Genomic DNA, 20,693 nt, shown 5'->3' with positions numbered 1-20,693 from the left:
AAAGACATTGTAATGATTTTAGTCCTGAACGATCTGATACCGATTCCGAGTTTTGGAACGTTGCTGCTGGGTCCCAACTCCTAACTGCCGACAAGAGGGGAAGAAAGAGGTTCATGGAGTATTATATAGGAAATGTAGTACAAGTAGGGGTCGAAACGAGGACAACGTGGTCATTTATTATCACCGCTACAGAACCACCATCGATGATCTCCACATAAAATAGGTCTTGGGGTCCAATCTAATATTCAAATGTGAAAGTCGGAAAAGTAGATTCGTAATGCCACGTACATTCCGTCCAATGAGTTATAGGGCACGAGACGAGAGAGAGAGAGAGAACACTTCCGTAAACCCAGGCATATAAATTGAATTGCGGCTTCCCTATCTGACGTCAGCGGAGCATCCAGATCTTACCGCCCAGGGAAGCTTCCTTCCTCAACTCATCCACCTCGAGGGAGTGACCTTTCCATGGAAACACGGCATTTCTTGATTTGTTCGTGTAATTCAAGCTTAAGGTTTCAAACCTAGAAAGGTAGTGACTGCGGTTGTTTAGTGAGTAGTACTGTCCTTGATGAGTAAGAACAGGAAAGGCAAATGATAGATCAATTGCAGAGAACCGCCATGAAAGCTCCTCTTCTCACTCTATTGTTGATTCTATCGTCTATTCTATGCCTTTCAAGAGGAGCCCTAGGAATTCATAATCCGGGTGGTAGTGATGGTAACAGGAGAGTTCTGCATCAGCCATTGTATCCAGTGGACTCGACGCCTCCACCTGCAGGGGAGCCCCCTCCCCCGGTCTTCCCAGGGCCAGATGAGCCGTTTTTTCCTGAGGTCCCTACTGGGCAGAGTCCGGATCAGACTCAGACTAGTCCCCCAGCTCCACCTGCCAATGTCTCTTTGCCGGTTACGCCGGCGACGGCGGCGCAGCCGACCAGTCCGACTAAGAAAGTTGCAATTGCGGTATCTGTGGGGGTTGTGACGTTGGGTATGCTCTCGGCATTTGCCTTCTTTTTGTATCGACACAGGGTAAGACACCCACCTGAATCTCAGAAGCTTATTGCTGTTGGTGATGAGAACAACTCTCAGCGGTTCGCACAGGTGCCAACTGGACCAGCCTCTGATTTTCTCTACCTGGGAACTATGGAGCCTTCCGATCGTAGAGGGGGCGACGCCGGAGCCGGCGTCGGCGAGGAGCCAAATGGGATTTGTGGTTCGCCTTACCACAAGCTAAGCTCCATGCGAATATCAGAGCTGCACCGTCCTAGCCCAGAACTTCATCCCTTACCACCCCTGAGCAGGGCTCCACCGTGCAGAACTTCTCCTTCTCCTCTGCCTCCACCTCAAGCCATGTCGTCTGACGAGGAGACTTTCTACTACACACCTCAGGGCTCAGTAGCTGGGAATGGGAATGGGAATGGGAATGGGAATGGTAATAGTAGTAATGGTGAGAGCCCTTGCGTACCTGCTTCGCGTCTGGTTTGGCCAAAGGTCAGTCATCGTGGGAGCACTGCCACTAAAAGTTCAAGTTTTGGTACTAGTTCTCTCTCTTCCACTTCTACTCCTCACTCTCGAAGGTCTTCTCCCAAATCGCGTTTTTCAATTTCTTCTTCTCCTGAAGTCAAGCGTCCCGTTACATACTCTTCTCCTCCAGTGCCACCACCGCCACCACCACTTCCGCCACGAGCTCGAAACAATCAACCCGAAACACCATCACCACACAATCCTCTGCCAGTTAATGATCCATCCCCGCAAGCATCTAAGTCTCCGGTTACACCTCCTCCACCGCCGCCGCCGCCGCCAGCAATATCAGCGAAAGTACAATCTTCGGAAACAAATATCCAAGTAACACCGGTTCGTGCATTTCTCAGGACAGAGCCTCAAATGTCTAGCTCAAAGGTCACCACATCGACTGAGAAACCAGCGTCGGTTGCAGAGGTCAATCAGAGTGGTGGCAGTTCTTCGGAGCGGCTCAATGGGGGAGGTGATACAGATGGATCAAACAAGCCCAGGTTGAAACCCTTGCATTGGGATAAAGTACGGGCAACTTCGGATCGAGCCATGGTTTGGGACCACCTGAGATCGAGCTCATTTCAGTAAGTAAAGCTAAACTAAAATTGGTGATGACCCCATGATTTGCGCAGTGGGCACTTCCCTCCATATCTGGTCTTGAAATTCTTATCTCTGGTTTGCAGATTGAATGAAGATATGATAGAAAGTCTTTTTGGCTGCAACTCCACAAATTCGGTTCATAAAGAAGCTACTAGAAAATCAGTTCTCCCTCCCATGGAAAGGGAGAACAGGGTTCTTGATCCTAAGAAGTCACAGAACATAGCAATACTTTTAAGAGCATTAAACGTAACACGAGATGAAGTGACTGAAGCAATTCTAGATGGTAAGCTTTTTCGTTCTATTTTTTCAACAGAATATGGAGTAGAGGGGGAAAAAAATTTGCCTCAATCAATTCTTTGGGATGTGCTTGAAAGTAGAACTTAACCTACCAATTTGATTAAATTGTCTAAATCTTATGAAATATGAAGCACAGCCCCAATGTCCTCTGTTCCTGTTTTGAGCACACCATGTTTAGAGCCTTGGTTAAAATGATGCGACCAGGTGGAGTTGTACCAATTTCCTGCAGACTTGAACATTTGGCTTCTCAGCCTATCATACTCATAGGACAACATTCACTGGCTTAATGGTGGTTATCGATTCACAAGGCTCATCTGAGGCACACTAGATTTAAGCATGATAGTATAGTGATTTCTTGTATTTAAGATCCAACAGAGATTGAAAGATGTAGGATAGAATCAGATGGAAGATTAAAGGAAGGTTGTAGACCTCGGTTTCCCTATTACCTCCAGTCCTGGTTGAAATTGAATGAGAACTCAAAATTTTGAAATTGCTGCTAACAGAGCTTTCACAGGCTCCGCAGTGGAAGGAGCCTCCTGCACTGAGTACACCTTTTTTTGGCTAACAGAGCTTCATACTGGATAGTGAAGCATTTCAGTCAGCAACCTGAAGACTTAAAAAAAATTAATACTTTCTCTTTTGATGTTCCAGCTTTCGATAATATGTAATTGGTCGAGAGTTTCATGCGACTAGGACAAATTTAAGTACATTGATAGGCAGTTTTATTGGATACATCCATGTTGCAGCCCAGAATGCTCAAAATGCCCTTTCATTTCAATAGAGACCATATGGAGAAACATAAACATATCTTAGAGACTGTAGAAACTAATTCACATATATATACCAGCAGTTGAAAATGTAAACGTTAGTCATTTAGTTTGCCTCTTTGATCCAACTAGACTGCAGCCTTCGAAAGTTCATACTGATGATGTGTGAATTGATAGACAGTATCAGCAGAAAGGACAAGCTCTGATAAAACATTTCTTCAGGCACTACCGTACCAATAATTTCCAGAGCATGATGTTGTTTTTGTTTTTTTTTTTCCAAGTTCTATTATAGAAGAAACAAGTAGAGTGTATGTGATCAAACAACCTCCTTTTCAAAATTATATTCTGTATGCTTGCTCAGTCTGCTCTTTGTGTGGGCCTCAGGCTTCGATGTCATTATCATTTCTGAAGCCTTTGTTGCTTTATGATTAAATCAAACGGTCTTCTATTAATGGTCATCCACAACATAGAATGGTTGGTTAATGTACATTCATTGTTATGTTATGTTTGTAATGGACTCCAATGTTGACCTCAGCAATCAAATAGTATGGACTGGTGTATTGCAACATGACTGCTTTGCCAACATTATCATTCCAACCTCACAAATGTGAATAGCTGATTCAGTTTCAAAAGTAATAAGAACATGTCAATGGTGAATAATCCGAAGAGGTCACAAATGTTTGTAACTATTTTTTCCTTTCACATATTGCCATTTAACAAAGGATCCTGTATTATCCCTGCCACACACTGCATGTAACAGGTAATTCTGAAGCTTTAGGTGCGGAGCTTTTGGAAACTCTGGTGAAGATGGCCCCAACCAAAGAAGAAGAACTAAAGCTGAGAGACTATAGTGGGGACATATCAAAACTAGGGTCTGCAGAGAGATTTCTGAAGGCAGTGCTTGATATACCATTTTCCTTTAAACGAGTTGATGCAATGCTATACAGAGCCAATTTTGAGACAGAGGTGAAATACCTGAGGAAGTCTTTTGAAACCCTAGAGGTAAAATTGACGAAAACTTCCAATTTGTTTCTGCAAAGCTAGATTTTCTTGAGGTGCATGCTGTTACTCAGTCCTGTAAGCATATGGTCTTGAAGTGTGTAACAACACCTGAAGAACCAACTTAAAACCTACCCTGGTACGACATGTGTTAAATTGTATTCAAACTACAGAATTTTGCAATAACTAGAATTAACTGAAAGATATGGTGATTTCATTTGCAGTTTTTGAAATCATTATAACTTCTATTTGTCTTGGTCAATTTTAACGAAAATCACTGAAGTCTCGCTCAAGAAAATGAAGGAAAGTGAAATTAATTAAAAAACAAAAATGGAAAATTTTGTAATCATAATTGTGTAACTAACTTACCAATATGGTAATTAAAATTTTCAAATGTAGTATTTACCTTATTTATGTTCCTTTTAAAATCCAAGTGATTTGGTTGAAAAGTGAAGTAAAATTTTAATTACTATATTTAGGAAGTTCCCTATTTAGTTATAAATTCAGTATTGATAACGATTAGAAAAGTTCTATTTTATTTTTTGTTTTAATTTCAATTCTTGTCACTCTACTACCACCCGGACTGAGCCTAAAGTATTTATTTTTTTCCCTGTCGAGACCAAAATATTTCAGTGGTTTCAGCCGAAATTTGCTGACATCTGATTAAATTGCCCTTAATATCCCACTAATAAAATCGAGCCTATCTGTAACATTTTCCAGGCGGCATGTGAAGAGTTGAAGAACAGTCGGCTTTTCCTCAAACTCCTCGAAGCTGTACTTAGAACAGGGAACAGAATGAATGTTGGCACCAACCGTGGTGATGCAACAGCTTTTAAGCTCGAGACTCTGTTAAAACTAGTGGATGTCAAAGGAACAGATGGGAAGACAACTTTGCTCCACTTTGTGGTCCAAGAGATTACTAAATCTGAAGGTGCAGGTTCTGATCCTCCACTTGAGAATCTTCCAAATAAAATGCATCCAAAAGTGGAGGAGGATTTCAGAAAGCAAGGATTGCAGGTTGTCGCCGGACTGGGCAGAGAACTTGGAAATGTCAAAAAAGCAGCAGGTATAGACTCAGATGTTCTAAGCAGTTATGTATCAAAACTTGAAATGGGGCTTGATAAAGTCAGGTTAGTTCTACAATATGAGAAGTCAAATACACAAGGAAAATTCTTTGAGTCCATGAAGCGGTTTCTTAATGAGGCAGAAGAGGAGATCCTTGGGGTTAAGGCTGATGAAAGAAAAGCACTATGCCTTGTAAAGGAGGTCACAGAATATTTTCATGGAGATGCGGCGAAGGAGGAAGCCCATCCTTTCAGAATCTTTGTGATTGTAAGAGATTTCCTCTCGGTGTTGGATCAGGTATGCAAGGAAGTGGGGAAAATGCAGGAGAGAAAGATGGCGGGTTCTGCTAGATCCTTCCGGATATCTGCGAATGCTTCATTACCAGTTTTCAAAAGATTCAATGTAAGACATCAGCAAGGAAGTTCAGATGAAGAAAGCTCTTCTCCATAAAATTATGTGAAGATGGTGCACCTTCACTTCTTTGAAAGTGAATCAATATCTAAGGGTCCATACCTACTCTGTTATTAGGAGTTTCTGCCTTTAGCTACTACTCCTTTTGACTTCCCAGAAAAGAAACAGTCCTCTATAGTTCCATCGAGATGCCAGGGAGGAGGATGTGATTCTTTCAAGTTCTTCATAAGTTTAAGGGATTTTTTTCCTGTTGGACTGGGTAATGCTATAAAGAGGCGGAGATGCAGGAGTGAATATGATGGGTTCTATTAGATCCTCCGCAGATGTAGGAGTCAATAGAAGACTGGATGGAAGTTCATGTGGGTTAAGTCTTACACTAAGGTATTGCACTCGAAATTCTTCAGAAGTCGTGCTATTTACCTATATTCCATTGTACCATAAGACTGCAGGGCGCATGTATCCAGAGGAATGGGCTGACAGAAAGAAAACGGAATAGTTCCGGGTGGGAGATTGAATTGCTTGAGATCACCTCTCCAGATAGAAGATGGAGATTCTCAAGGATTGCTTTCAGAAAGAGCTGAAAAAAGACAGCAATGCAGAGGCTGCCTATATGAAATCTAAAAAGGTGTGAAAGGTCATAATTAATAAAAAGATCTTGGAGATTTTTTATACCCAAGGCCTACAGTTGGTGGGGAATTTACTGAGAAGAATAATTGTGCATTGTAGGGAATGGAAAGAATATAAACACATTATACTCGAAGAAATTTACATAGTTGAGATAATCTTCCAAAAGTATAATCTTTGACCCAACTTCTTGTAGGAGAATTTTTTCTCATTTGGAGTGACCTCTTTTCAAATTAATTCGTATTCGGTAGCTGTTGCTTACTCATTTTGGTGATATCTTTTTTATTCAACAAAGTGCTGTTGGTACTTGGGGTCTTCAGGGTAGATCTTAGCCACAGTGCTTGACTTTGTACATATCAATCCAAAACACAGTATGAAGTCATTTCAAAGTATCTGCAATTTTGTTTTGCTTCATTTTTTGTATTTCTTTGTGCATTGTAAATGTTTACTTGAAGAATAAGCGTAAGCTTTTCCATTTTTGGGTTTCCTTTTACAAAATTACTCACAAAAAGTTTTGATTAACAAAAATACTAAAAATTAGATTTGGATTTACAAAACTACACAGACAAAGTTTCAGTTAACAAAAATACCCAAATCAGGTTTGTGTTTACAAAACTATCAAAAATAGTGATTCTTCATCTTCCACATATAAGCATGTATTTTTTTATTACTAAAACTTTGAGTGGGTAGTTTTGTAAACCCAAACTCAATTTTGAGTATTTTTGTTAACTTAAACTTTAAGTGGATAATTTTGTAAAGGAAAACCTAATTTTGGGTAATTTTGTTAACAGAAACTTTTGGTGGGTAATTTTGTAAAGAGAAACCCAAAAGTGGGTAATCATGTAATTTTTCCGATTTGGATTTTCTTTTGTCTGGATCAATATGGTGTCATGCTTCTGTTTCTCAGCGTCTTTTGAGAATGAATCCCATGGAGAAGCTGAGGAACAGCCCAGAGATCTAGAATACCAGACAGTGAGTGGAACGAAATTGGGAGCAGCTAATAAGATTCCCCAAATACATGGATGGCACAAGCAAGCAGATGCACGGAATCAATCTGATTGAAGTGATAGCGTCATCATACACTGGAATTGAAATATCTGTGAGATCTGGGTCATAATTTGTATCGATTAAACAAATCGTTGGACTTGGTGATTGCGTCCACAAAAGAGTAAATGTAACAGAAGAATCACACAAAAGAGCAGTTTTGAATTCCACAAAACCATGCTTCATCTCTCATAAAACTCGTAAATTCAAGACTAAATTATTTCTCAAAATCAATGACACAATATAATCTCCTACTCTTTCTTTATAATTTCATGGAAATAAGAAAAATATTAAACTCCAAGTATGATAGGGTCTCAACCGAAACCCTATCCAATCAAGACTCCAGATTTGGTATCGATCAAGATCGAATTGACTTGGATACATTTACCCAGGGATTGATTTTGGCTAATACCAAACCAATCCGATTTTTAAAACTATGGTCGGGAGTATCCCTTACAATTCAAGTCTCTTCAAAATATAAGCTATTCTAGAATTTTGCAAGATAGAAATTGACTACTCAATCTCGTATATCATATTATCAGAATTGACCTATTACAGTAGTAAACCCAAAAATATAAAGCTCATGATCCATACAACTCACTAGTCCCTCAAATAAAGCCTATTAATATGTTCTTGTTCCAGTTTTGATGACATGGTTTGGTGCTGGTTTTCTTGTTCTTTTGAGCTACATCCTAACTCTTAAGACAAAAGTTCTCATCATTAGATTTATGGAACATTTCGATTCATATTTCCCTTTGGAACATTCACCATAAAGGATTTCTCATCTATAAAGGAAAACAATCACATCATTAGGTTTATGGAACATTTATATCTGCTCAACTTTGGGGCCCAAGAGATCTTGATGGCACCCATCAAATGGTGAACTGATTCTTCCAAAAAAGGAATTGGAGAATATGGTGAATTCTCATTTCAATCTTCAGGAGAACTGTCAGATGATCGCAATACCCAAATGGCCATAATCAAAGTTGAAACGCCCCACCTCACTTTCTGGGCTTTTGTAGTTCATCAGCCTTTTCATCCCACTGCTTTCTCAACTGCCGTTTAAATTTCACATTGGGCAGGGGTCAATTTCGGATCTCTACTGCTTCATTTCTTTCCAATTGAGGTACAAAGAGACATCATTGATCTTCTCAACAATGTATTCTCAGAGTATAAGCAGTGAACCCAAGTTTACATCAGGAGCTTGGATAAGGAGGAACCAACCTCCCACCTCAAGCACTGACAGCATTTGTCAATGAAAAGAAAGGGGCTCCAGAAATGCTCTTTTCATTCAGAATCTTTTTTGCCAATATTTTCCACTTCATATTGTCCTTCCTGGTCTGTTGTTGAGATCTCTCCTTAAATTTCCTGCAATAACAGTATCCTTGTTCAGAGACTGAAGCTAGTTTGTATTGACTGTGCTATAGATCAACTGGTTGGATGGTTACACTCAAGGGATTTGGTTCAAATATACATCTAGGAATCGATCAGGTGGTGGAACCACCATTTTCCTTTACTTGGAAAAATGAACCATCAATTGTTTGTTACTGTAAGAAAGAGATATCATTCAATCATGCCATACGTCAGAGCAGTGCCCTGGATATAAGAGAGAAGGGGAAGGGTGGAAGAAAAGTGATGAGGTGAACCTGCACAATGGAACCCTACACACATCAGGCTTAGCACAAAGACTTGAATGCAGCTTCAGGACCTGCCACATTCTCTTGCAATGAATGCAACCACCAGGGACCCGCGTCTTGCAACCTGCAAAGTGACGGATGAGCAACTCTAGCCCCCTGCATGCTTCAAAACTACAAAGCCCCTGGTCCCCTTTTAAAACCTTGTCATGGGGACCAATAGTTCGACATCCATCTTTACAAATATGAACAAGGGCTTCCATTGCCTCATATAATTGCAAGTATATCTTCCTCTCTGGAAGTCTTCTTGTCCTTTCTTGTTTTTTCTGAAAGAAAATCAGAAGGCGATGTCAGAAACTACAATAAGTGAAAGCCACCATGGCACATTAGAAGAAAGTTCTCACCAAATCAGCTTTGACCACCGAGTCTAACAGTTCCTTTTCAAGCCTTGGGTGGCTTTGCTTCATCACTCTCCACCCTTCAGTTGCAGAAACAACCTTGAAGCTCTTTAGGATCAGACGGCGACAAAAGAGGCTAAGTCGAGGTGCATCACAGAGAAGTGAAAGCTGGAAGATGTCAACTACGTTCTCCTTTGTGAGAAAATTGTGCTCTAGTTGCCACTCACACTCTTTCTTCAGCTGGGGAGCCACAAAAGCATGTGACAACACCAACAAATGCAAGCCATATTTGTTCATCTCTTTTTGTTCATAGCTACAAGTGAAACATATCACTATACAGTTTAGTACTACCACAGTAGTAAATATAAACAATAAAAACCAACAATAACAAACAAATTTCTTTTTTTATGGGGGGTGGGGGTGGGGGTGGAGGCGGAAATTAGTACTAATTAGTTATAAGTAAAATTGCTGCTACATTTTATTATCCCCACATTATTATTACTGTTGATGCCACTACCATGGTAGTAAGCACGTAAATTCCTAGAAAATATCAACATAGTTTGGCTTGCTATAAAAGAAGTCTAAACCGGTGACAGTAGCACACTACAAGATCAACAATATCAGAGACTTGGTACCGAACTCGTGTTCAAACTAAGGAATGTCAAAATCAATCAATATTAGTTGATCAAATAGGATAGGATTCATTAGCACTCAGACTCCATTTACTACTAACAAAATGCATCAATTCCTAGTCTCAAATTCATTTGATCTATACAATGTCCTATGCATCGCATGGTAAGTTCAAATCCACTGAGCATGATAAAGTGCTTCAATCCTAGCTGCCTGCTCATTTGATTTATATCATAGTCCTGTGCAGCGAACAGTAAAGGTAACGTAAGGTGGAAACTTCAGAAGAAATAACATTATAACAAGAGATTTACCAGGAAGAATACAAGAAGCGAATGAAGACTTGGACTGCCCGATGAGGGATACCCTTGATGAAGATGGATTTCTGACAACCACGGCCTTCCAAATGGTTCAACATGCTCTTCATCACAGGATAAGCCATCCCCTGGGACACATCCCATTCAGTAAATTCAAGTCCCCTTTGTTTTAACACAGAATAATGGAATAGCTATAATCCAGCAGTCCTATTCAACATGCATAAGGACCTGTACTTTAGGCTTACCAGACCAGATGCAAGCAGTCCAACCAATGGACACAATGATCATCCAATAGAGGATGATGTATGGTCTACAGATCTTTCAATGGGGCTGAACATAACCATTCACAACTAGTATATGTATACAACAATCTGATTCAATATTTGGTGCTTCTTCATACACTTTTTATGAATGACAATCTTATTAGGGGGAGGGGGAAGAAATAAAAAGTACAACACTACAACCCACTAAAAGTGCCCAAGACCAAGCTTCATCCAATTCCACATAATTATAACATGAATAATACAGTAAGATTTCAGGCTATCTGCTACGATAACATATCTCAGTCCAACAACCTTTACTTGGGGAGATCATCTATCATCTCATTAACCGATCTTGATCATTAATGAAACAATAAGTACAATAGAGAAGCAAGATATCTATGCCTAAAAGGATGCATACATCTACGTGGACTAACATTTTGATATTATTCATCCACCAAATTAAGCTCCTCGCATTATAGGATTGAAATGATAATTTGCAATAGAACCAGTGGTAATTCCAACATTGCCAAATTCTTCTTTTTTTCTTTTCATCCCAACTATTGGAGAAATAAAACCGTCAATGAAAATATCTCCTAAACCCCCCCCCCAACTGAAACCTAAGGCATCCAAACTCCAAAGCCCCTTCAGATATTTATGAAAATCACAAAACATACCAGAACAGAATAGATTATTATCATGGGAAATATATCGTTGTAGAAGTGCATGAAAATGGTCGAGTGAGATTAATAATGGTGGCGGAGTTCTATTGACAGGCAACTCCAACAGTTTGTTTGCTCACTTGAAAGGGGGTGACGGATGGGGTTGCACTTATTGGCAAATACCGTAAGCACAAAATAAGCTTTTCTTGTAAAGTAAGGTGATAGGTCTGACAAAGACTTTAGACTACCAACACTCCCACAATATTTTTTGGCTCTGATTCCACTGAAAATGGAAACAAAGAGAAGGATTCCAGACTTCAGGGGCTTCGAAATCATGTCATTTCTAGTCAGAGAACATAACAACAATAACAACATCCAAAACCTTATCCCAACTTAATGGTTCATTATTTCATCCTCACGGAACTGAACAAAAGTAGCTTTATTCTTCAACTAAACTGCTGAAGATAGAAAGAGAGGAACTCACAAGAATGCTAGCATGTGCATTAATGACACCACTATTATCAGTATGGATAGAAACATCTGCTCTATAACCTTCACAGAGTGGATGTTTCCAACACTCCTGAGGTGCAGGCAGAACACAGGTGTATCCCCTTAACGGTACTCTATTTACCACCAATGCCTTTCGCTGATAACTGGAACTCACTGAATCAGGCAATGAAGGTGCCTCTGGGGAATTCCTCTTGTCAGCTTGAGGGGATCCATCACAGTTCATCCCTGTCATCCCAGTCTAAGCTCTGTTCCTGCACATGTAAGTAATAAAAATATTGATGACGACGATGCTACCTTTTTTTTTTTTTTTTTAATGATGATGATGACGATGAATAATGAATAATTTATTTACAGTAGTACCCTTCTCAAATACTTTCTACTGCCATGACTATAGTGTATTAGTGTGTAACACATGAACTGGTATAGACTAAACGACTATCCATTACAGTATGAACTGGATTCAGACTCCTCCAAAAAGAGGCCCAGCAAAACGAAGTCATTCCACATTGAAGGTAGTAAGAAAAGATGAAGCTCTGGGAAGATGTTTAGATTCTTTCCCCGGGGGGGGGGATAGGTAGGCCCCAAGAAGAGTTACCTATCCCAGAAAAAAAACACATACATAATGTTAGCATAATTTTGTCCTGCAGTACCTTAGTTCTTTGTGTTTAGTCATGATAGGGGAAGTGACCATATCGTTATAAATTTTAAGCTTAGTCAGTGTGTTATTTTAAGCTTAGTCAGTGTGTTATTGTTATTTTAATTCTTCTTGTAATTAGACATCAACTCTTAGTAGGTTTTCTACTAAGAGTCTAATTGCTTATGTTATAAATAAGGCACCAGGGTACCACGATATAATAGACTGAATATAGCATGGTTCAGCATATCCTCTCTTACTCCTCTTCTCTTCTCTTCTTCCACCTTGGTGAGGACTGGTCTTTGGTTTCTCTCCTGTTACACAAATAGAGAGTGTAAGTTGATAAGTGAACAGCCATCCAACCAATCTGCAACATGATAACTTAGTTGGCTCCCAATACATTCACACATTTCCTTGCTTCCTTGTGAGTTAAATCCCAGACAAAGGTTGTTATGTGGCAGAAGAATGTATCTTTCACCCTTTTTCTTTTCACCAGACAAGTCAATATTTTGACAGGTGAAATTTTAAGGGAAAAAATCCAATGAATGGTGGACCATATGGTTGAGAGATTCATGAAATTTAATGTGACAAATAAAGAGGGTACCTTTGATATCAAAGGTTGGAATGGCCAGATCAGCTATCTGTTTGCTCTCATTGTATTGTCCGTGACCCTAAAACTTCTTGACCTTAGGTCATCAAGGAGATCCTGTAATGCATTGGCCCCATCTTTCAAGGAAAACCTTACATTTCTCTCTCTAACCTTGAGTGACAGCTAAGATGCTATCACAATGATTGGACTGTTTTTCTTAAGAGCTATGCCTATTAAAAAAAAAATTATAATAATTCTGGAGCCACAAATTTCACCAAAAATTAGCTCTATGCTTATAATCTTTATCATATAATTCTGAGTTAGCAATTTTTGTGGTAGCTAATGCAAAATTTGATTAATGTAATCCCTGTATTCTAAGTTCGATTTTATTCAATGAATGCATATGTGCCGCACGTAATCTGCTCCTGTGGCTCTCCCGCTCTCCCACAGTTATAGGGCAGATAGATATGAAACTATAACTAGTACTACAAATGAATTTCTTTATAAAAGGGCTAAGAGAACTCGCAAAAATATTAATTCAAATTGAAGGAAGGAGAACAAAGTAACCTGTTGACAGAGAAATCCCAAACGAGGCAGTATGAGAATCACTCCCTTCCGATCCCTACAACGATCAAAGAAGCCTCACCACAAGAGACTGACCAATTCAATACGAAGTTCTAAAACAGCTTATCGTGCTCAGAAACCTGCAAACCCTTCTTCTCTTCAGCTCTCTCTTGCAGAAAGAAAAGAAATGGAATTGGTTTCAAGAGGCGTGAAGCGAATTTGAAGATGGGTTATGCGATTGATGGGGCTTTGGAACAGAATCCGACAGCCACATCGGACATCTCTCTCTTATCCTTCTTCCCGCCTCAGAAGGCGAAGATATCGAAGCAATCGCATCTGTCTCTCCGGATACATAGATGATCAAATTCGAACTGTTCACAAGCTTTCCAAACCACTTAACCGAACTAACCATTGGGAAACTGTTGGCTGTTGCCAGTTCCCACTCTCTTCTCCGCCGTCTGTGGTAACCTGTGTGTTCATGATAATATGCGCCTAGGACTTTGTCCCTCTTGTACGCCCTTCGTTCTATGCCGTTCGATGGTCCTTTGCTGACGCAATTATATTTCAAATTCAGATTTGGTGGTTCAACATCTACCGTAGATCGTTTAAAATAGAAGATTCCCATCCCTAACTCCAGTCCCACCCATGACATAGTATATCCTTAATATCCACATTGGCAATTTCTTTTCATAACCTGTCAACTCCGTCTCTCTCACTCCATTGTGGTATCTAGAGGGAAAGTTGTTGGCGAGGATCCCAATCCCTTAAGTATCTAATATTTATTGAAAAAGTAATTCAATTAATGGAATTTGATCTGATACTTATGATATTGACGAGATTAATATTCAAATATTTCTTCATTTGATCCCATAAGTAGCTTATTTCTTTCAGAGAATCTTCAAAGTCTGACAATAGCTAACACATATTGCTGATTTAGCCATATTATAGGCCTACCCTTAAACTGTACTGAGATGCTCTCAAAAACACCTCTCATTTTGCAATCCCAAAATGAATGATTTCACATCTGATGTACGTAGTCCAATGTGAAAACTTATAGAGACTTAGTTCACCCTTTCTTTTAAAGATCAGTTCAACTCAAGTCCCAATATATTAATCGAAATGTAGCGTTGGTAAGAAGTTCAGGTCCTCCAGGATTCAAGGATTAAAGAGCTTGAAGGACTCTTTAACAGAATATATAATTTCCTGCTACAGAGCCCCCAAGGGTGTTGTGGATACTGCTGTCCAAACATCAGATGCTGGATAACTCACACGCAAGCTTGTTGAAGTAGTTCAACACATTGTTGTCTGTAAAACAGATTGGGGCACCATCCGAGGTATTTGTGTACCTAAGATTTGATACATGATTGCATGAACAGAATTATGGGGCCATGCTTCAATCAGCCAAGAATTGAGACTAATTCCGTTCAGTACTGAATTAATATGTTCTTTTTATTGAACTTGTCTAATGGACACTTTCAAACCATTCATGTAATATAAAAGTAAACTGATGCTTCTACTTGTAGGAAAAAGTTTCGTATAATTTTTCCTTCCCCTATATAATCCCCTTTTCACTGTTTCAGGAGTCAGCATCCACCAAAAAACGTAGTGAATGAAATCTTGGTCTTTTACTTTTCTAGAATTTTGAACTCGTCTGATAAAATAATAAGGGGAATCATATAGCTGACAATATTGCAATTTCTGGTCCTGAAAGCATCATCATCCACTAGAATTTGTGCAAATTGCATCTAGGTCTCCTCACTTCCAGTAACTGTAAAGTGCCCAGCATTCCTATCCTGCACAAAAATTATCAGAAAATTTGACATGGATGAGTAAGATAGAAATGCCAGGATAAATTAAACTTCATAACATATTTACAATTGATTCTTTTCCACTGGGTAAGGCCCTGACAATGCAACCAATACTGGGAAAAAGTTCCTGTTGGGTTTATGTTTTCACTTTGTGGATTTGTGAAACTTCTCTTAAAAATCTACAATGACACATGGTGATGTCGGACTGTCCTGAACTTTTAATCATGGATAGACAATGGTTTGGACATGTCCAAATTTGACCCCAACTGACAGTATTATGGAATGGATTTGGGTAGGGATGCTCCGGACCTCCACTCTCCTAAGTCAATTACTAAAAGTCGCACCCAGTAGTCCTAGAAACATCAACATGATCTGTGTACACCATCCAATTAATTGGATACAAGGGATCACGGGTCTCAACCAACATCTAGTTATGAATATCTCCAGGGTGATGCTCAGCTATTAAGCTGACCTGCTGCTTGTGCATGATGATGATGACAGGCAGCAGCTAATTAAGCATTCTCATACTACAAAGTAATTACCTGAGATAACTGACGCTGTTTGTTCAGAAATTGAGTCCTGGCCTTGTTGTAGACAGAATTTGGTGACTTAAACATCCTCTATAAACAGGTCAAAAGATGCAGATATTAGCCCCAACATTTAGAAGATTCTATATTGAAATAAAGGGGAAACAATGCACATATTTAGTATGAATAGTAGAAAAATTGATGATTCATAAAAGCAGAAATCAAGGAAGCAACTAGTATGTTAAAGAAAAAAAGAGAGCAACTAGTATGTTCATGCAACATTCTACAAGAGAAATTGATTTATTGTTCTCCACAACTTTGTGAAAAATTGAAGCGTTTTAGAAACATGTTACATCTCCCAAGCTGAAGTAGCATAAGCAAACTAATGTTTACAGCAGGGATTGTTCAGTCAGCAGAACACTTCTTTGGTAGGACAGCCAACAAATGCAAGGTTGGTCATATCTACTACTCAAGCCAAACTGAAGGAGTACATCACATTTCGTGTCACCAAGAAGTCCACCATAAATAGTGCAGTTATGCCAACTCAATCATTTTATGATACCAGAACCATGGAAGTAACGAAGAATAGTAAGGTAAAGAATATTTTCCAGATGAATACCACCATTGGTGCATCATTCCCACATAAAAGAGGCAAGAACACTTCCCTAAGGGTTTTAAATAAATACAGGTGGGATAAAGAACCCAGATAATTACAAATTACCAAGGTGTTGGCACTCCCAGTAGACATATCAGGCAATCATCATACTAGGGGCCCATTTGATAACGTTTCTGCCGTTTCTGTTTCAAAAAATGGCAGCAACATAAATTTCCATTTCTAGAAATAGAAACAGAATCGAAGGTGTTTGATAAGTCATGTTTCTGGAAGTCGATAGTAACCAGCGAAAGAATGGTCACGAGTCGTTTCTAAAAACAGCGAAACAACTTATTTCGCCTAGGTCGTTTCTTGAACCATAAATAGGTAGAAATTTCAATTTCCATCTCTGAAAACAAGTGAAACGAAACAGTTTTATCAAACGCTTTTTGTTCCGTTTCTGCCGTTTCTAACGTTATCAAACGGGCCCTCGGTGTTCCCCTTTCCACATCCAATTAGTTGAAACTGGAGTACATCCAACTGAGATATGCTTCCTCATCTGTTGCCATTAGTGTCCTCAGATTTCTATCCCCAGCTTGTATTATACATAGGGGAAGTAAGTAAAGCAGGGATGTCTAGAAGACAGATGAGGGAAGTCCATTGGCTACTGAGGTGATCATACCCTTGCATTGGTGAAGTAAACCAATTCAGAGGGTTTGATTTTTGGGTTAAAAAATATAAATATATCTATATGATTTACTTGAGCTCTTAGCTTTTAATAACATGTTCTTAATTTTGCTTTTTTTTTTTGGCAGGCATCTGAAGCTGCCATACTATAGATTGGGTAAAGCTCAGGAAAATCAGCCCCACAAACCACAGCACCGAATTAATAATCAGGCGGTCGCACAATAAAAATCTTAGCCAAGGTAATGCTTGAGGTTAGATCATGACAACAAAGAATGCAGCCAAAAACAGAAGTAAGAAGCAAATAATCACAATATATACACAGGCCAACCTTTTGACCACTGGTCAGAGTCTGGTCATTGCCTAAAACTTGTTTTTTCTTTGGCGTGAACTCAAAGATATCTTGGAGCAGCTCATTTTCCTGTTTAAACAACAAGAATACATTTGAAAAGCTAAAAATCAGAAGACAAGCACATAAACAAAACATGAAAGACTGTAACAGTTTATATTGGAAAAAATTAGGACCGGGGGGGAGGGGGAGGGGGAGGGGGGGGGGCACTCACTTGCATATGCTTGGGAAAGCCATCTCCCAGGAAACGCTTCAAAAAATTCAACTGTCCACGACAGAAACAATGGAAAGCTTCAAAAAGGTCCAGAATTTTACTGCCTAGGAGGAATTGCAAAATGCAAAGAAGTACCTGTATCAATTGTGACCATGTTGATGTGTTTATAAAATCTCCACCAATCTTTATTGAGGTTTCTGGACAATAACCATCCTGGGATATTGTTTTTTGTTCATTACACTGGCCAAGGAAAACATTTAAATAGTAATATGCTGAGAATAAAGCATACCTCAAGAAATTCAACAATATCCCGAAACAAGTTACGTTGGCTGCCTAGATATTTCCTAGTTGAACCTTTACCACCTGCCTCCACAGAGAGGTTTCTCACTTGATTTAGGATTTTCCCCCTCAATCCATGTACATAAGCATATCTTTCTCTGGAATTATTCCCTTCCTGAACTGAGCTATCAGTAGAACCCTTGTCTTCACCAGATGATTTATCTACTTGTCTAATCTCAAAAATAAGAGCTATTGCTTCACCAGTAGCAATGCGAATAGATCGATCATCTTTGTCTAGTAGACTTGAAAAGTGAGAAATGGAGCTGCATCAATTGCAAAATCTTATAAGCCTCATCTCAGAGATACTTGTTGAATGAGAAAACAATTGGAGTCTAGGCTCAAAGTTCACTCACTCTTGCCAGATTTTAGAATTTAAATTACATTCTTTCACGGTTGTCAGAAGAAATGACCAAGCAGATATTGCAGCTGTCAGCACAGCAGGTGTAGCTTTACTCGCACTCACCTGATACGAAAAAAAAAAAATATACGAAAAAAAAAAAAAAGCTTTTCATTGTACAAAGAATGTAAAAAACTTAGGATGCCACAAAGAATGTAAAAAACTTAGGATGCCACAAGTGCATACCAGTAAATTCCATATCAAAACATAATACTACAAGGGGAATGCTTCATGGTCATACTGAACATAGGAAATTTATACATACATTGGGACCTAACTTTGGATGGATTATCTGCCACATAATTTGCATTGATCTTTCAGTCACATCCGGATCATTTCCACCAACAAAAGTGACAATAGCTAAACAGTCCAATACCTGCATTAGTGCATCCACATTAAACAAAAAAAAAAACAGTAAACTATGCATTGGAATTATTCTCTAGAATTAAAAAGAAGTATAGAAATCGAAAATTTATCAACTTTTCCATATACATACAGATGATATCTTAGTTGATTCTAAACCAGATTTTAGAGCTTGAGAAAGAGTAGGAATCGACTCTTCCAAAATTTCAGCTGCACTATCCCCACAACCAACCGTCAGAGACAGCAATCCTACAAACCAAATACAGAATGAGAATTTCAGAACAAACTTGATGAAATAAATAGACTACATAGAAGGATCAAGACTAACCAATGGCGTGTGAAGCTAGAGATGTCTCTTTGCTTGATCCCTTTTTTATGGAATTGATGCAAGGATGAAGTAAAGTAACACAGCTGCAAGAAACCATCATAGCAATGAAAACTATATATAAGTAAAGCATGTATGAGTGAGTGGGCACAAACACACAATTTTCTCTGACATAAGAGATGCTTATGCATTCATAGAATTATAATTGAAGCGCCAAGTGTAGAACTGAGTCAAAGTTGATAAGCATAGATTAGGATCACCCAAAAATCCACATTTAGTCTAAAGTACTTACTTTTTCTCCACAAATTGATACTGTAGTTTGTTGGTAAAAGCATCAACAATCATAGACAAGGCCTTCTCTCTTGTAGATCCCCTTTATCAAAAATCAAAGCAATATTTAACATTCAGGTTCAGCTTAAGCCGCTAATTCATTATTAAGAAATAATAAATGTTAAACAGTAAAAGCAACTGGGATACACTATAAGATTTTGTGCAAAATTAGAATAAAACAACTGATAGATTGCAGCAGATATAATTCACAGTTCACACCATGTGTCCAAATAAAGCTACTTTATATATGATAAGTATTAAACCATTCGGTTCATGCCCTTCAAAGTAGGCATAGAATACCTCTTTTCATGTAAAGCATCAACACATTCATCTAATACTTTGTTGCCACCAGCGTCCGCGTTACTTTCCAAGTCTTCATTCTCCGAAACCGTCAGTTCTGACACGGCATTCGATGAGGAACTACCAGTACCATCATCATCACTATCAAACATCGAAGCATTCTTACCACGACTACTACCTGCATAGACAAAATCAAGAGGGTGGGGGGGGGGGGGGGGGGGGATGTGAAAATCGATTTGAAACCCAACTATTCAAGCTGCCAAAAACTGATTACTTGGTTCAGGCTAACGAGCTAAAACTGAATTAGGGCTTTCGATGTTTCTCAAAGTAAGCAACAAAGGAAGCATCAAATCACTGCAATTTGTTCTATATTAAAATTTCATCTTAATTTTTAATAGCAAAAGGGAAATGGAACCTTGAAATGGAACATCGAATTCACATAATCCACACATCAAAATTTTCAGAAAAAAAAGAATCAAACAATATAACTATAGCAGAAAATAAAATCTCCAATCAAAATCACTTACGTTTACCCATGTTTGCTTTATCTGTTAGAAACAAGGCCGAAAATTCGTAATTGTGTTACTGTGAAGAGCAGAAGCTGTGGAGTAAAGAGTTCTCGACAAAAGAAGGGTTTGATCGAAAACAAATTCTTCGAAAATAAGTTTTATAGGCAAATCCATCTGACAAGAAAATGAAAGAAAGAAGAATCTCCAAACTTCGCGTCTGAGTCTGAGAATTGTATGTGAGGGCTACACGGCTTGGGCCTTCCGTTCCGTTCTACAAATATGAACTCTACTTAAACCTGCTTCGTTTCAACTTGTCAACTCCCTTTTTTTTTTTTTTAAGATATATATTTTTATTTAACTCTCACCCGGTACGTCACTAAAATTCGATTGCGTTCATTTGTGTGGTCTGGGTATCTTTCTGGCATATCGGTATATCCTTTCCTTTAGC

The 20,693-nt window shown here is 38.9% G+C and overlaps 3 protein-coding genes across 5 annotated transcripts; 1 reads left to right on the top strand and 2 right to left on the bottom strand.

Moving 5' to 3' along the window:
- The first annotated feature begins 306 nt into the window (after window positions 1-306).
- LOC122072612 (formin-like protein 6) lies at window positions 307-6,665 on the top strand. The gene is made up of 4 exons (XM_042636978.1): window positions 307-2,090; window positions 2,190-2,389; window positions 3,931-4,172; window positions 4,890-6,665. Exons 1-4 carry the CDS (start codon window positions 592-594, stop codon window positions 5,682-5,684), a joined length of 2,736 nt encoding a protein of 911 aa, XP_042492912.1. The 5' UTR covers window positions 307-591; the 3' UTR covers window positions 5,685-6,665.
- Window positions 6,666-8,012: 1,347 nt separating this feature from the next.
- LOC122073275 (BTB/POZ and TAZ domain-containing protein 4-like) lies at window positions 8,013-13,986 on the bottom strand. 3 transcript variants are annotated; one of them, XM_042637832.1, is made up of 7 exons: window positions 13,512-13,986; window positions 12,567-12,669; window positions 11,696-11,972; window positions 10,287-10,417; window positions 9,352-9,658; window positions 8,960-9,273; window positions 8,013-8,681 (listed from the first exon to the last, which is right to left on the bottom strand). In XM_042637832.1, exons 3-7 carry the CDS (start codon window positions 11,951-11,953, stop codon window positions 8,546-8,548), a joined length of 1,146 nt encoding a protein of 381 aa, XP_042493766.1. In that variant the 5' UTR covers window positions 11,954-11,972; window positions 12,567-12,669; window positions 13,512-13,986; the 3' UTR covers window positions 8,013-8,545. The 3 variants fall into 3 exon arrangements, with proteins under 3 accessions (XP_042493766.1, XP_042493768.1, XP_042493767.1); XM_042637834.1 differs by having other exon boundaries at window positions 12,616-12,669; XM_042637833.1 differs by lacking the exon at window positions 12,567-12,669 and having other exon boundaries at window positions 13,512-13,984.
- A 930-nt stretch (window positions 13,987-14,916) lies between these two features.
- LOC122072913 (interferon-related developmental regulator 1) lies at window positions 14,917-20,572 on the bottom strand. Its single transcript, XM_042637353.1, has 13 exons — window positions 20,264-20,572; window positions 19,737-19,914; window positions 19,399-19,479; window positions 19,110-19,192; window positions 18,915-19,030; window positions 18,684-18,794; window positions 18,375-18,484; window positions 17,972-18,284; window positions 17,818-17,895; window positions 17,683-17,733; window positions 17,451-17,540; window positions 15,859-15,936; window positions 14,917-15,301 (listed from the first exon to the last, which is right to left on the bottom strand). Exons 1-13 carry the CDS (start codon window positions 20,271-20,273, stop codon window positions 15,254-15,256), a joined length of 1,347 nt encoding a protein of 448 aa, XP_042493287.1. The 5' UTR covers window positions 20,274-20,572; the 3' UTR covers window positions 14,917-15,253.
- Between the last annotated feature and the right edge of the window lie 121 nt (window positions 20,573-20,693).

The sequence above is a fragment of the Macadamia integrifolia genome, chromosome 3, assembly GCF_013358625.1.
Source record: "Macadamia integrifolia cultivar HAES 741 chromosome 3, SCU_Mint_v3, whole genome shotgun sequence".
NCBI lineage: Eukaryota > Viridiplantae > Streptophyta > Magnoliopsida > Proteales > Proteaceae > Macadamia > Macadamia integrifolia.
Note: the sequence above shows the minus strand (reverse complement) of the source record. Positions and strands in the feature narration are given on the sequence as shown.